General features: G+C 43.3%; 1 protein-coding gene and 1 long non-coding RNA gene across 3 annotated transcripts; one reads left to right on the forward strand and one right to left on the reverse strand.

Annotated features, from left to right (window-relative positions):
* Positions 1 to 282: 282 nt before the first annotated feature.
* Positions 283 to 3,856, reverse strand: LOC144894583 (uncharacterized). Of its 2 annotated transcripts, XM_078787852.1 has the most exons (7): positions 3,707 to 3,856; positions 2,724 to 2,830; positions 2,475 to 2,635; positions 2,221 to 2,335; positions 1,314 to 1,408; positions 1,154 to 1,203; positions 283 to 1,081 (listed from the first exon to the last, which is right to left on the reverse strand). In XM_078787852.1, the coding sequence occupies exons 3-7, from the start codon at positions 2,526 to 2,528 to the stop codon at positions 1,030 to 1,032; spliced, it is 366 nt and encodes a 121-aa protein (XP_078643978.1). In that variant the 5' UTR covers positions 2,529 to 2,635; positions 2,724 to 2,830; positions 3,707 to 3,856; the 3' UTR covers positions 283 to 1,029. The 2 variants fall into 2 exon arrangements, with proteins under 2 accessions (XP_078643978.1, XP_078643979.1); XM_078787853.1 differs by lacking the exon at positions 1,154 to 1,203.
* LOC131129731 (uncharacterized) lies at positions 2,976 to 16,064 on the forward strand. The gene is made up of 5 exons (XR_013625218.1): positions 2,976 to 4,379; positions 4,723 to 4,859; positions 6,623 to 6,701; positions 14,874 to 15,208; positions 15,683 to 16,064. It is a non-coding gene; the product is annotated as an uncharacterized LOC131129731 (long non-coding RNA).
* The last annotated feature ends 713 nt before the right edge of the window (positions 16,065 to 16,777 follow it).

The raw sequence follows: 16,777 nt of genomic DNA on the forward strand, positions 1-16,777 counted from the left end.
AGGCGGGTGCGCGGTCACGTCCCGTCCGATGCCCCGAACCGCCATAAAAAATTTCGCGACGATCGGACCGTGCGGTAGGGACTTGCGGCGTGAAGATACAGTTGATTGAAATGGTTCGAAGCCTCACGGGGTGTCATCTCGCCATCATTATTGGACATAGTCTGAGAAATCTCCATTAGAATTATATAACCTCAGGGTACATCAACATCAAAATGAGCATATGAGCATCTGGCAGAAATTGATGCAGCACATGGCTGAAATGCAGAAAGAATGACATTATCATGACATTAAGACACTTTAATAAACATTAACACATGAAACTTCTATACTTAGGACAGGTAAACCTCACTAACAAAAAATCACTCAGAAAGCATCGTTTTGAATAGTGGCCACCAACAACATTCATTCATTTTCTACCGCTTTGTCCTCACAAGTGCTGGAGCCTATCCCAGCTGTCTACGGGCGAGAGGCGGGGTACACCCTGGACTGGTGGCCAGCCAATCACAGGGCACATATAGATAAACAACCATTCACATTACGGGAGCCAGGCAACAACATTTCAGTGGCAATTTCACTGCTGTGTTATTGTGCAATGACAATAAAGAAAGTTAATGTGTATGTTTACATTCATACCTATGGACAATTTTGGAGTTGCCAATTAACAGCTTGTTTTTGGAATGTGGGAGGAAACTGGAGTACCCACATTCACACATGCACGGGGAGAACATGCAAATTCAACACAGAGATGGCCGAGGGTGGAATTGAACCCTGGTCTCCTAGCTGTTAGGTCTGTGTGCTAACCACTTGACCGCTGTGTTGCTGCCACCAAAAACATACAGGGAGGTAATTCTTCAGTTTTTGAAGTCTTTGAAAGGTTTCCATAAATCCAGATCCAGCAGTACTTTCTGGAACACCATAAAACTGGATGACGGGGTCTTGGGGAACCGCAGGTCTCGTGCATACGGCAGTCCCATCAGATAGTAGCAGGCATGGCTAAGATCCCCAAGAGTGCTGTGGACGGTGCCGCCCTCAATCACTATGCCATCTTTTCTTGAATGCTGGTTGGTCCATCCCCGGCATCCTGCAGACATTGTAAAGACAGCTGTTAGGAGTTCACGTTCAACTTGCACGTCACAAGAGAAGTAGCACGTACTGTCTTTTGTTGTCCACAGTTGCTTTATGGCATACAAAAAGCAGCTCCATCTTTGTGTGCAGTAAAGAAAAAACAACTGTACTGCAGCTGTGCATTTGAGATTACATTTGCTAAAATTTTAAAACCTTGAAAAGCATAAAAAGTACAGTAGTATACCAACCTCAAAGTCCTGGAAAAGGGCACTAGCATCTCCTGCAAGACGGTCAATAAGGCATCGGATGACAACGTCCCTTGTTTGCTCATGTTGGATTCCATCTGCCAAACAGAAAGTGTTTAAAGTAACAAAAAGCAACACTACACATTGAAGCAGTGCTTTGATTTACTAGAAAAACTTAAGTCTCAAACATTTCTATAGAAATTACATGAGAGGGAAGTTTGTAAGTAGTGATGGCAGCAAAAAAAACTCAGACCTAAAATTTTTCCAGGCGCGTGAATATAACTGGATATTGTGGTGCGGTGTGCAAAGGATGTGAGAGATTGAGGCACAGAAAACTAAGGAAGAAAAACCAAAAACTGTTCAAGTGGCTGTATGTAAGATTGTGGCTATTGTGGCTGTTGCTGGAGTGAAATAAAAATATCTGTATTGCAACTAGCAGCAGGAATGAAGCGGCAGTATCTGTTGTCACAGTGATATCTATTCAGGCTTGTGTAGCTTAAGCAGGTAGGATGGACGAGTATTTTGCTTCTTACTCTCAGTCACAGTAACTAAAAGCAGCGGTCATGTCAGTCAGGTGCTGTGCGTGTTATTATTTTACTTTCACCGCCCTGACATTGTGTCTGTGCGCTGTGCACCTGCAGAAGGCTTGTTGTCAGATCTTTATTTCAAATTAACATGTTTTCTTATTTGCTGACGACAGACATATTGTGCAATATTTTGTGTCCTTCGTACATACGTATAGTTCCTTTTAGAAAGACTGGAGGAAAGGATGAGTAATAAATAGGAGGGAGAGATAAATGTTAGCTGTATGATGTGAACAGAGAATGGAGAGAAATGTGAATAAGACAGGTGGAATGATGACTATTGCAGGTAACGTACAAATTGAATAGGTGGAGGATGGTTTTAATACCTGAAGTAGAATGTTCGTCTGTGCTTGAATTCTTGCTCTGACAACGTTTTTCTTCGCTGGAAACAAGGACATCAGTTTTGGTGTCCTTTCGTCTCCCTTCTGGCACCTTCCTCTCCTGAAAGAGGCATATGAAAGAAGAGACAAAAGAATCAGTGACAACAAAAACAGAAGTGCATACTTACGTATAACTGTGAAACATACAGTAGTTGTTTACAGTCCATAATGTGTTTGACACAAAAAATCCAAATACTCACCTGTGAGACATTAAACAAGGTAGGCCACCTGAGCTTCATGTCACTGATGCTCATTTGTATGTCGTATGTTCCTCTATGTGCAAAAGTTCAGCACATCAAGTCCTTAATGACTGGGCTGTCTCTCTTCTTTAATTGGTGATTAGTTGGTTTTGGTTCTGCTCCTGGAGGATAGCGGGGAAGAATACCACTTCACCACTGTTCCATGTTTTAAGGGAACAAGGACATCTTAAATGAAGACAAGGTACTTACAGCCACAACCATAAATACGGTGCTTGACTTGGTAATGCTTGAGAAGCTCCCCTTTTGAAGTATCCTCCAATGTGCAGCGCCTACATTGCCAGGCCACGGGCCGCCACCTTAAAAAGGAGCATAAACAGTGTTAGGATGGTTTGTTTTTAAAAGTGCTGTCTAATTTCATGTACATAGTTTTTGGATTGCGTTTTAAATCCACAGTTCTGAAGAAGGAGAAAACCCACGCATGCACGGGGAGAACATGCAAACTCCACACAGAGATGGCCGAGTGTGGAATTGAACTGGCATCTTTTAGCTGTGAGGTCTGCACGCTAATCACTCGCCTGCCAAAAATGCACATTGATATTAATTATATCTCCAAATATAATTACAGGAAAACATGCAGTAATTCATAATTCGAATAAATATTTTGTATATAAAACCATGAATAAATAATTTGAATGAATACTTTTGCCCATCTCTGTGTGGAGTTTGCATGTTCTCCCCGTGCATGCGTGGGTTTTCTCCGGGTACTCCGGTTTCCTCCCACATTCCAAAAACATGCAAATTTAATTCTAAGTAGACTCCAGCACCCCCCGCGACCTTCGTGGGGGTGAGCGGTAGAAAGCGAATGTTGAATACTCTTGTATTCCATTTGTAATGAGCTCCGGAAGTACCTCGGCTGTTCCCACAAGAGCTTCCCGTCGGAGCATATCGACATCACGTCATGTTACAAAAACAAAGTAAAACTAAGCAAAACACGGCGTACACACAAAGAGAGCGCGGTTAAAAGCTTAACTTTTCCGGTTCGATGGTCCGTTACCTGTTAAAGTATGTTCGCCCAACGAGCCATGTTAGCTGAGCAATTCGGTGGCTAGCAAACATAGCTAAAGTTAGCTTACGCACAACAGAATAGCGGTGACATTAAAAAAACAACACCCAGCGTAGTTGAAGGAAGACGGGGTCGGTATTAGTTTAAAAATTGCAAGTGCTCTACTTACCGATGTATTGTCGTCCATATAACTTGCCGTGCTTGCCGTGTCTTGATACCTTCGCTGGTGTTGTGCTGCCGGAAACTGCGCCATAGACCTCTCATAACTCCACCCCTTTGGACGCGAAGGGGGCACGTCATGACGGTCTACGTCACCAAGCTTAAGCGCTGGACTTAAGCATTTATTTATGTAAGCGATTAAATGATTTTCAGAGGATTTACTAAGTTAGTAAACTTTATTATGTTATATTTAATAAGGCTCTGGGTCATTTTCTGAGTGTAGTATTTTGTACATCATTCTAATCGGTCAGATCCATTCGACAACCATTTGTTTACGTTTTATTCTGAAGCAGTGCGTTGCAGTGTGTGGAATGCATTGGAACATTTTGCTCTTTATGGAAAAGTGGTTGGCTCTTAAAAGAGCCGTTGTGGTGAATCCACTGCAGATTTGCAGCGTTTTCTCGGCGGAAGTTGAGATAGAGCGTCTCAATTCCCCTCTCGTTGACATGGCAACCGCCGGCAAGCAAGTCGTGGGCGGAGATGTTGGAATGCGGGATGCGCTTCATGCCGCGTTGTCGGAGTAAGCCGCCAAGGACTCGGTTAATCCTTTTCCTCGCATTGCCATCGTTATGGCGATAGTTGCACTTGCAGCTTATTTATACAGTGAGCATGCAATGCCATTGGTGAGTTTTCCCTCAGTTCGTCCACGTAAACATGGTTTGGTTTAATTCGCCCAATTTCAAATTACATTCATTCCGCCAATAGCTGATCGATTGATAGGTGAGTGAGGCAGGATTGGTCAATTTAAAAAATAATAACCCGCCCAACTTTCACATTACATTCAATCAGACGATCGCTGATAGGTTGTTTGTTTGGTGACTTACGATTGGTCAATTATCCAAAGGCGGAGCCTGACAGATTGGTTTTGTGAGCTACGATTGGTCAGTTCTTCAACGGTGTGGTGCATGGTGCTATAAAAGCTGCTGCGCGTGCCCACCTCCCCCTCTTTTCTGCTCGACCGAACAGAAAACTTTTCGAGAGAACGCATTTTGCATTGCCTCAGACAAAGACAAAGACAAAGACCTACATTCAGACCTACAGGACCTACATTCGACGGAAACTGCAGTTTTCCATTGTGTTGGACTTCATCTGCTGACATAGAGGTGAGTTTTTTATTTAATAGACTTAGTAAACTGAAATATATTCATTTGTAAGAATGATCCCCATCGCAGGAATGCACGTCCGGTTGGAGCTTAACTCCATTTTGTTTTTTCTTCGGCTTTTTCTCCACATGTGTATAATTTTATGTATTTGTATGTTGTCGTTGGTGTAGCCGCAAGGTAACTGCATGTTTGGGATACACTAACGGTCCGAACTTAACTCAATATAGCTCAAGTTATATTCGGCGGTGCTGCACGTAGGCCGCTTGTTCAGGATACACGAACGGTCGGAGCTTAACGCTGTATAGCGAAAATTATATTCGTTGTTGCCGCACCTTAAACGAGCCGTTAGCGGGCAAATTGGCGGCACTGATGACAAAGGCCCCGAAATGGCGTCGTCGTTAATGGCGTCGTTGATGCCACAGGCCACAAAATGGCGGTCGCCCCCCCCCCCCCCCCCCCGCGCCATCTTATCGCAGCCGGCGGGGAGAAAATAAATTCTCACGGATGTTAAAAGTATGGGAGTATTTTACACCTAAAGGTAACGATTTTGTGACCTGTGCTAAATGAAGGTAGCTACCATAAAAGCACCATTAAGCACCTGGGATTTGCTTGTGTGGAGAAGCCACCGCACCGTAGGTTTTCAACTTTTTTAGCTTTCTCTGTTTCCAATGATTTTAACCCTGTCATTCATCTAAACCACTACCGCGTTGCGGAGGAGAAGACGTCCACCTGACGTTTTCTTCATTTTTCTTGTTTCCAATGATTAATCCCGTCATTCAGCCAAAGGGCCACACCCAAGTGTGCATGTGCCCACTCAAACGCACACAATATGAAGGGGGTGGGGGAAGATAGTGCTCTTGCAGTAAAACACACAGCTAGTGTTTATTTATTTATGTTGTTTTCTGCATAATAGTTGTATTTATTGACAAAGTTTGATTTATCATTTTATCTCTGTGTGGAGTTTGCATGTATTCTGTGCGTGTGTTTCTCCGTGTACCCCCCCCCACTGGCGACTCCAAATTGTCCATAGGCATTAATGTGACTGTTAATGGTTGTCTCTGACCCATGCGTGGCTGGTGACCAGGGTGTAGTCCACCTCTTGCCAGAATACAGCTGGGGTAGGCTCCAGCATGCCCACGACCCTTGTGAGGTTAAGCAGCACAGAAAATAAATGGATTTATTCATTCATTTTCTACCGCTGCTGCAGGAGTCTATCCCATTTGTATTCAGACGAGAGGCGGGTACATCCTGGTTGTCAACCAATCACAGGGCACATAGAGACAACCATTTATACTCACTTTCATTTGACCCCCACCCCACACACACACACTCCATATTGTCTGTGGCCATGAATGTGACTGTGAATGGTTGTCTATGCGCCCTGTGTTTTGCTGGTGACCGGGATGTAGTCCACCTCTCGCCTGAATATAGCTGGGGTAGGCTCCAGCATGCCCGCGACCCGTGAGGATAGGCAGTACGTAAAATGTATGGATATGTTCATTCATTTTCTGCTGCTGCTGGAGTCTATCCCAGTTGTATTCGGGCGAGAGGAGGGGTACATCCTGGTTGCTAGCCAATCACAGGGCACATATAGACAACCATTCACACCCACTTTCTTGCCTATGGACAATATGGCATCGCCAATGGGGGGGCACGGAGAAAACCCACGCACACACGGGGTAACCAGAGAGCATGGGAAAGAGCATTTAGAAGCTTAAGTACATGGCGTGTGAACTGACATTGATTTCATTGTTTTCTTTTAGATGCCACGAAAGAAGGGTTTCCGTATGCGACGCACACCCAGGGCTGCCCAAGCTGTTGACTGTGCAGTTGCAACAAAAGGTAGGGAAGAAGTATCTTCACTGTCACCAGTGGAGGTACCAACGGGTGGGTTACAAAAGGTGGTCAAAGGGTCATTTCATCAAGGCAATACAAGGTTTAAGTATGCAGGAACACAATGTATGGCGATTGCCTTATGTGCCACTGCTTTACACAGTGTAAAAAATGTCTTGTTGTGGGATACTGCTGATCTTGACATGGCTGTTGTTGAAGGCGATCAGTTGTATACCACTCTTAGGGAACGTGGCGTAATTTGTCACGCATCACATTTTTTGTGTGCCACAGAATTGCCCAAACAGGAGGTGATTGCTGGACACAAATTTAAGTTTTGTATGAAGAATGATTATGCTTCAGGTGATGTGAATGTAGTTTCTGGCTATTATATTGAAAACGGGATTCATGTCACTTTGCATGATGGTTTGCAAACAATGTTTGGTAAGTACAGCACGTGCATTCTTACAGTTTGCCAAAGTAGTTGTGCCATCATTTGTGATGCTGGTCAGTATTGTCTGGTAGATTCACACTCGCGCAGCTGTAATGGCATGGTTTGCAGTGATGGAACCAGTGTTGTTCTGTCTTTTGGTAGTCTCGATGACCTTGCTAATCACATTAGCAATTTGGCTGCAGGGTTTGGTGGAACAGAGAAACTTTTTGAGATAGCTGGTGTTGCTGTGACTGTTTTGTCTGATAGAAAACGTCACTTGGCGATGTCTGATGTTTCCAAAAAGTTAAAAATGGCTGACATTTCAAGTACAAGTACATCTGATGTTGAAGTAGTCAGTGTCGTTACCACACAGCATGATTTTTGTCCAGTGCCTCGAGTGGACTGCCAGGTTGTCTGCCAACTTTTGAACATTGATTGTGAGGTCAACATTGTGCCTATCACTTTGCGTGTTGGACCCCTAGGAACGCCATGTAAAAAGGAGAGCATTGTTGCTGATGGCAACTGTTTTTTCCGTGCCATATCACAAGCGGTGAGTGGCACACAGAAAAATCACAGGAAAATTAGACTCCATGTGGTTAAACATATGGAAAAGCACTGTGAAGATTACGAGAAGCTTCTCAGGAGTGAGTACAGTTGTTTGGCAGAATATATTAGTGTTTCCAAAATGAAATATGTCAATAGCTGGGCAACTGAGGTGGAAATTCAGGCAGCAGCGGATAGCTTAGGAATAAATATCTTCACTTTTTACGGTGGTCGTTGGTTGAGATATAGTTCGTCAGAATCCAGTCGTGGGATTTATTTGGACAACTCGAGTGGTAATCACTACGAGTGTGTGACATGTGTCAATGAGGGTCAGTTAGGAAGTTGCTTTGGCATTTGTCAGAATAGTACAGCTCAGGTCGGTCAGTATGGTACCAGGTCACATCGGCATCAAGTAATTTGCGCCGATAGTGAAGTAGCAGTTGGTTTGAATGATGTTGTTGAAACAGGCAAAGAAAAACATCAGGCCCTGGTTCCACTTATAAGCCCATCCAAATATTTTAAAAAGAAGAGGTCACTGGCCCACAGATCCAAATATGCAGCCGAAATGTTGGAAAGGGAGAAGAAGATAACAATGAGTGTAAAAAAATACAAAGAACAAGCTGTCTTTAGGCAGAGAATGAAGTCAAGGAGTGTAGCAAAATATAGAAGCGATGTAGTGCATCAAAACATAGTTAAAACATCTAGCATCACAAAGTATAGAAGGGACAGCTTGCACAGGGACAGAGTCAAGACACGTAGCATCCAAAAGTATAAAAGTGACAGCTTGCACAGGGACAGAGTCAAGACACGTAGCATCCAAAAGTATAAAAGTGACAGCTTGCACAGGGACAGAGTCAAGGCGCAGAGTGTCCAAAAGTATAAAGTAGATATAAGGCACCGGGCCATTGTCAAACTTGCCGGTATAGAGAAGTATCACAGTAACTTGGAGCACAAAATGCGTGTAATGGCAGATGTGAAGGCACGAAGGCATGCTGCAAAGTTGCGAGAGGAAGAATTTGATGTTGTTGTAGAGAATTTTTTAGAGAAAGTGAAGAATGGGCCCCAGTTTGTCTGCTGTGTGTGCCATAGGTTGATGTTTAAACATCAGGTCCTGCAGTGTGACAGAGAGCATTACAGCAAAAGTGCAAGTGCTTCTCTTGTGAACACGTGCATTAGTGAGGATTATTTACACAAATGTAGTGCAGAGTGCACGGTGCCTTGTTTGTTGGTGGAGTCTGGTAGAGGGCAGCTGTGGATTTGCTACACTTGCCATTACAAGATAAGCAAAGGGGAATTCCCACCTGAATGTGTGTCAAATAATTTGGGGGTGGACCCGATTCCTCCTGAGCTGGATTGTCTGAACAGTTTAGAGCAGCATTTAATTGCACTAAATATCCCCTTCATGAAAATGCTTGCACTGCCTAAAGGGGGGCAAAATGGTGTCCACGGGCCTGTGACTTGTGTTCCGGCCAATGTTGTAGAAACGACAAATTTGTTGCCACGGTCCAATATGGAAGGCTCTATGCTCCGTGTCAAGCTCAAAAGAAAGTTAACTTACAAAGGACACTACGAGTACCATTTTGTTGACAGCATGCACATTCGAGAAGCCTTGAGATATTTAAAAGAGTCAAATGTGCATTATGAAGATATAGAGTACAACGAGGAGTGGGTCAATGACTTTTGTAGGGAACCTGATGCCTCTCAGGTGGAGGACAGTGTTCCTGCAGTAGATGTCACACCGCCTCTAGATGCAGAAGATGAGCTTCTCCACGATAGACAGCAGCACTGCATGTTTCAGGACACATGTTTGATGCCAGTAGACATTGGTCAGGAAGCGCTAGATCAGTATTACAACAATATATTGAATGTGGCTCCGGCAGAAGGCAATAATCCTGTGAGGTTGCTTTCTGACCATTCAAATGAAGCTAGATGTTTCCCAGTGTTGTTTCCACGTGGCCGTTTCACGTTTCATGACACTCGACAATATAGGCTGACGGCGTCTCGATATTTCAATAATCGTATCATGCATGCTGATAAGCGGTTTGGGCAGAATGTGGAATACATATTCTATGCTCAGTATTTGTGTGAACTTCTGCAGGTGGTGTCGAGCATTTCCATTGCCTTACGCAAAGGAATTGCTGGTTTGGTGGCAAAAATGGCCAAAGATTTGTTGACCAACGATGAGTCGTTAAAGACATTGTTGGAATGTGACCAGGGCTATCGTTTTCTGAAGCCCATCAGAGGCACTCCAGCCTTTTGGCAGAGTACGCAGCGCGATATTTTGGCCTGTGTGCGTCAGCTTGGTGTTCCCACGTGGTTTTGCTCTTTTTCGTCTGCTGATTTACGGTGGCAAAACTTGTTAGACTGTGTTTTGAGGCAAGAGGGCCGAACGCAAACGGCTGCAGAGTTGGAGTGGGCGGACAGGTGTGATTTGTTGAGACGGAATCCTGTGACTGCTGCACGGATGTTTGATTTCCGGTGGCATGTCTTTCTCAGAGAGGTGATAATGTCTTCGAGCCAACCGATTGGCAAAGTAGTCGACTATTTTTACCGGGTGGAATTTCAGCAGCGTGGTTCCCCACATGTACATTGTTTGTTCTGGGTCGAGAATGCCCCACGTATTGAAGTGAACTCAGATGAAGAAGTCACAAATTTTATTGATAGATATGTTACTTGTGAATTGCAGACACAGGATGAAGGATTGACAGAGACAGTGTCTTCCGTCCAGCAGCATTCAAAGAGACACTCTAAAACGTGCAAGAAGAAAAACACAGTGTGTCGTTTCGGTTTTCCCAAACCCGTGTCAGGACGAACATTTATTAGCCATCAGTTAGACGGACAGGGACAAAAAACATGCACTTGTCAGGTTAGCCAATCAACCGGAGTTAAAACATGCACATGTCCTAAAGCGTCCCAAAATGCCGCAAACATGAAAGCAGAAGAGGCGTCGGAAATCATAAAATCCATTAAAACAGCCCTGGCTGACGAGAACCACGCATATCAAAGTGTGGAACATTTGTTCCATAGTCTCGGTATAACCCAAAATACTTTTGAGGCCGCACACCGCCGCTTGGGTCGTCGTACGGAAGTGATAGTGAAGCGTCAAATCAATGAGGTTTGGATCAATCCATACAGCAAACCTCTGCTTAAATGCTGGAATGCTAATATGGACATCCAGTATGTCGTTGATGCGTATGCGTGCGTGGTTTACATAATCTCGTATATTTCTAAAGCTGAGAGGGAGATTGGATTGCTGCTGAGTAATGCCCAGAAAGAAGCATCCAAACAGGCAAACGTCAGTGCCAAAGATGCTTTAAAAAGCCTTGGCAGTGTGTACTTGCACAATAGAGACGTGTGTGCACAAGAGGCCGTTTACCGGGTGACAAATATGCATCTTAAAGAATGCTCGCGCAAAGTAGTTTTTGTTCCAACAGGGGACAATGTGGTCAAAATGAGTTTGCCTGTGAGTGTTTTGCGTCAAAAAGCTGCATCGGCCGAATTAACAACGGAAGACATGTGGATGACCAGCATTGTCGACCGTTATAAAAACAGACCAAACGACGACACGTTTAATGACATGTGCTTGGCACAATTTGCTTCGGAATACCGCATCATTAGCAAAAACGAAAGGTCGGCGTCCAAAATAGAACTTAAAAACAACTACGGACATGTGACAAAACGTACACGGACCAAACCTGCCGTAGTACGCTCTGCGCGCTTTTCAGAAACCAAAAACCCCGAGTTGTATTATCGTAGCCTTTTGCAGTTGTATCTGCCATACCGGGTGGATTTGCAGTTAAGACCTGCCAACTGCCCAACATTTGAAGAGTTTTATGACAATGGTGCGGTCCGATTAAATGATGGGTCGATGCATTCTGTTCGATCCATAGTGGAAACAAATAAACAACATTTCGACAACGACGGGGATGAACTGGACAGCATCCAAAGATCTATTGATCACAGCGGTGTTGCTGAGGATGCGTGGTGTCTGCTGTGTCCAGAACAAGAATTGGAAAGGCTGCAGTGCGAAGAAGAACGCCGGAAAAAACAGCAGTTGGTCGAAGACGAGGCAGAAGTAATACCTGACTTGGCAAATGAAAATAGAACCGCTCTAAACTTACAAAAGCAAAAGTCAATGAGTCGAAATGATGGCTTGGCATTGATCCGCTCCCTAAATAATACTCAAATGGACATTTTTTACAAAATTCGACAGTGGTGCCTTGATAAAATAGGTGGGAGAAAACCCGAGCCATTGCACTTATTCATCACAGGCGGTGCCGGGACAGGAAAAAGCCACCTAATTAAAGCCATCCAATATGAGGCTACCAGGTTGTTGTCAACAACGTGTCGGCAACCGGACAATATTTCTGTCTGTCTAGCTGCACCAACAGGGATTGCTGCTTACAATTTGAATGCCACAACAATACACAGCACATTGAGCATCGGCAAGGATACCCGTTTGCCTTACACACCACTGGGTGAGGAAACGGTGAATTCCTTGCGTGCCAAGTTCGCGGACCTCCAAATTTTGATTATCGATGAAATATCGATGGTTGATCACAAGTTGTTGACGTACATTCATGGTAGGCTCCGACAAATTAAGCAAACCGGTGACTATGCTGCATTTGGCAACGTCAGCATCATCGCCGTCGGTGATTTTTACCAGTTACCGCCAGTCAAAGGAAAGCCTCTCTATGTCGAAGACGCCACTTTCAACTTGTGGACAAATCTTTTCAGTGTTGTCGAACTGACAACGATAGTCCGGCAAAAAGATAATCAGTTTGCTGCATTGCTAAATAGACTACGCAAACATCCAAAAGGCGCGGCGTTGTTGGAAACAGACATAGAACTTTTGAAACAGCGCGAAACAGGTGAGGTCAGCTCTGCGTTACATGTGTTTCCAACCAATCAACAAGTCAACGAGTACAATCTAAAACAGCTTTTCAGGATCTGTCCGGAGTACACGACGATAAAAGCTGAGGATTTCAGCCAAAACAAAAAATCCGGTAACTTAGAAAGAAAAGTAGGGCACCACAGCAAAGTTTACAACACGTGTTTAGAGGAAACTCTGCACATCGCTAAAGATGCACGTGTAATGCTTTGCAAAAACATTGATATTGACGACGGCTTAGTTAACGGGGTTAGTGGCACTGTCTCTGAGGTTCTTTTCCAAAAGGATGACACATTTCCGAGTAGGATCTATATAAAGTTTGATGATGCCAAAGTAGGTAAACAAAGACGCGCACAAACTACTAATGAGTCCGTCACGCTAAAAGACAGTACATTTATTCTGCCAGAGGAAGAAAAAGTAACAAAAAGTGGTGGCATGCGTCGCCAGTTCCCTCTGAAGCTCGCTTGGGCTTGCACGGTACATAAAGTCCAGGGTGTTACCGTGAGCAATGTAGTTGTGTCTCTAGACAGGGTGTTTTCCGCAGGGCAGGCGTATGTCGCATTGAGTCGAGTCACGGCCTTAGACGGTTTGATTATTGAAAAGTTTAATGCCAAAAAAATTTACTGTAACGATGCCATTAAGAATGCTGTAGGTAGGATGCCAGCATTTTTGACAGAAAGTGAACCAACACAAACAAATGCACAACCACCACATCTCACAATGTATGTGATGAATGTCCAAAATTTGACAACACATGCGTCAGATTTGGCAGCATGTACACAGCACCTGCAGCCTAACTGCATCGCTGTGACAGAAACGTGGCTGCCAACGGCATGTACACCCAGGAGTGTAACCATTCCTGGGTATCATTTTCATAGCCAACCACGATGTTTGTCTTACTCCAGCAGTAACCCTGCTTTGGTAGAATTACAAGGGCAACAGCATGGCGGAGTTGGCATGTACATTGCAGACCACCTGCACTGTAGTGTTGTCTCCGCCCCAAACTTCAACTTGGAAGTTTTACTGGTGAACTGCTCCTCACCCAGTGTGTTAATAGCAGTTGTGTATCGACCACCCTCCTATCCAATGGCGTTGTTTCAAGGTCACCTTGGCACGCTGCTGGATTGGTTGCACCAGAAGTACGCCAGCATTGTGGTACTGGGAGATTTTAATGAAAATTTGTTAAAATCTTCCACTATCAGCACATTCATGGCTAGGAAAGGGTTCAGCCAGTCAGTCAAACATCCTACCACAGAAAAGGGTACACTAATTGACCACGTATATGTCAAAACATCACACTTTGATGTAGAATCAGTTGTGATGCCCACTTATTTCAGTGATCATGAAGGGATTTTGTGCTCTTTTAGACACAAAATGTAAAACGCACACACACGCACATACACATTCTACTTCAGCGTTCTTCTGGCAGTCTTATGGTCTAGTGTATAGTGTAAAATAGGTTTAGGTTCAACCAGTGGACAATGTGCAATCCACGAGTTTACTTGCCCAACGAGAACGGTGGATTGTATTAGTCATAATCACTGGTCATAATTAAGATCCCAGTTTCTAGGTTTTAGGATAGGGAGTATTTTCCTTTTGTCAAACCAGTAAATTAACATGAAAATATTGTAAACATGAAAATATTGTAAACATGAAAATATTGTAAACATGAAAATATTGTAAACATGTAAATATTGTAAACATGTAAATATTGTAAACATGTAAATATTGTAACATCTGCATATATTTTAAATAGTATACATATTGTATATATGTATATATGTAAATATGTAAATATGTAAATATGTAAATATGTAAATATGTAAATATATAAATAGTACCTGATGAAATGATCCCAGTGCTGCCTCACTCACCTGTCCTCTTGTCTTGATAGTTACCGGCTGTCTGCCTTAAAGTTAAATACTAAAGGGATTCAAACCCTTTTCAACAGTTATTTTTCTAACCAATTTGTATTAGTCAATCACTGGCGCAAAATTCGACCACTGGCCAAAATTAAGAATCAAAGGGATTAAAACTAAGACTTTTCTGAACACGTTGGTATTTTTCTAACCAGTGGACATTTTCCAATCCGCGAGTTTACTCTTCCGAGAACGGTGGATTGTGTTTGTCAATCACTGGCGAAAAATACGTTTTTCCAGACACGGTAATGCAAACAATGAGGGCAATGTAAATATGTAAATATGTAAATATGTAAATATGTAAATATGTAAATATGTAAATATGTAAATATGTAAACATGTAAACATGTAAATATGTGAATGTATATTGTGACTAACCTCTGCTCTTGTCTTTCTAGTTGCCGCCTGTCTTCAGTTCCACGCACAATCTTTATATTAAACATAGTAGCAGTAGAACTCCATGCGTATGTTAACATAGTAGCTGTAGAAGTGCATGCGTATGTTAACATAGTAGCTGTAGAAGTGCATGCGTATGTTAACAAAGTAGCAGTAGAAGTACATGCGTAGATTTAACATAGTAGCAGTAGAATAGCATAGAAGTAAAACTAATCCCATAAGTGCATCATACCAACTATTATAATGGCAATGTAGTGGTTTGCATGCATGTGAGTTTTCATCAACAGGACAAGACCCCTCTGACGGTGTGAGTGTCCTCTGACAAGAGCTGCATGTGGTAAGATATGGAGCTTTTTTCACTTTTCATATTGGTCAAATTCTGTTCATGTGTGAAACACTTGCCTTTTTTGCCACTTGACATTATACTCTTGTGATTTCTCCCGATACGTAAACTGGGCTCCAGACGACAAGTTAAACTTTGCTTTGTAGGTAAAATACATCTTGAAATGTTGCCAGTCACATAAACACTTTCTTTTTGACAAAGTAGCTTTAATTAGCTGGAAGTTGGAAACACCTCCACTATGCTTAATGGGACACAGAATCTTACATGAGTTTATGTTATGCAGGGGAAAATTGTTAACCTGTTAACCAAAATGTATGGGGGCCTTGTGCTTGTGCTACTAAAATAATACATAGAATGCCATGGTACTTGTAGTACAAAAAACCTTCCTCATGCTGTCTTCTTTGACTTTTTATATGATCATAGCAAGTTTACTAACGCATTTGCTTTCACTCTTTCTCTGACCTGTAGTGAATGCAGGCTGCTTCCAGAGGAGCTCCCACCGTTGCACCTTGACATCCACCCATTGCTGACTGGATAGGATACTGGCGATTCCGGGAACTGGTCATCGTGGGACTGCAACTGCTGATCCTTTCCTCCACCCATTCTTAACCCTCTGTCCTTTCTTCACCACTGTCTACCTACCATCTCTCAGTCATCCCTCTCAACCCAACCGGTCGAGACAGACGGCCGCCCCATAGAGCCTGGGTTCTGTCCAAGGTTTCTCAAAGAGTTTTTCCTTGCCTCCGTTGCCAAGTGCTTGCTCGTGTGGGGTTCAGTTGGTTCTCTTTCTAGATAACTTCCATATGATGATTAGAATTGGCACTATATCAAATAAATTGGCTTGACATAACTGCTTTTGTCATTTCTGCATGTTTAGTACATAACCCCACACGTGTTCATTCATAGTTTAGACAATCTACAATGTCAACTCGGTCTCTGCTGCTATCCTGCAAAACACTCCACCCACTTGGACCCTGGGTGGACCACAGAGATGCTTCACAGACCAAGGACCCAACCAGCAATCGTGAAGTCCACCAGCATGGCACATCAAAATATAGCTGGGATTGGTTCCAGCACACCTATGACCCATGTGGAGGATGAACAGCATAGAAGGATGTATAATGACGAATGTCAGCATAATTGTGTCCATAATTGACTGTGTGGCAGGGTGTTATGACAGATATTGACAACTCTTTCAGAGGTGGGTATGTGGTCATGTCCTGTTTGATGTCACAACTCTAAAAGTCTTGGGACAGACAGACCATGTAAAATGTAGTTCTACTTTTCCAGAGGTTGGTGGCGCTATACAGTCTAAGGTGGGTACATGGTCATGTCTTGTCTGTGCCACCATAGAAAAAAGATCAGACCATATAGAATGGAGTTATACAATTCAAACAGTTGGTGGCGCTATATGTACACAGACTGATTTTCCTTCCATGTGGAAGGAAGTTACGGCAGATATACATTTCAACCAGTTGGTGGCGCTATAAAGTCTATGTATACACAGTATAACAAACTAGAGATTGACCCAACACCAAAAAAAATTCAAGACAATCTGACCAC

The sequence above is a fragment of the Doryrhamphus excisus genome, linkage group LG21 (assembly GCF_037039965.1).
Source record: "Doryrhamphus excisus strain RoL-2023G ecotype Guam linkage group LG21, RoL_Dexc_Guam_v1.1, whole genome shotgun sequence".
Classification (NCBI taxonomy): domain Eukaryota; kingdom Metazoa; phylum Chordata; class Actinopteri; order Syngnathiformes; family Syngnathidae; genus Doryrhamphus; species Doryrhamphus excisus.

Bases quoted from the DNA above. Each gene is read 5' to 3' on its own strand.
- LOC144894583 (XM_078787852.1), bottom strand. From the start codon at position 2,528: ATGAGCATCAGTGACATGAAGCTCAGGTGGCCTACCTTGTTTAATGTC. The intron at 2,336-2,474 runs GTGAGTATTTGG...TGCCTCTTTCAG, and splicing joins CCTTGTTTAATGTCTCACAG to GAGAGGAAGGTGCCAGAAGG. The intron at 1,409-2,220 runs GTATTAAAACCA...TCTGTTTGGCAG, and splicing joins AGACGAACATTCTACTTCAG to ATGGAATCCAACATGAGCAA.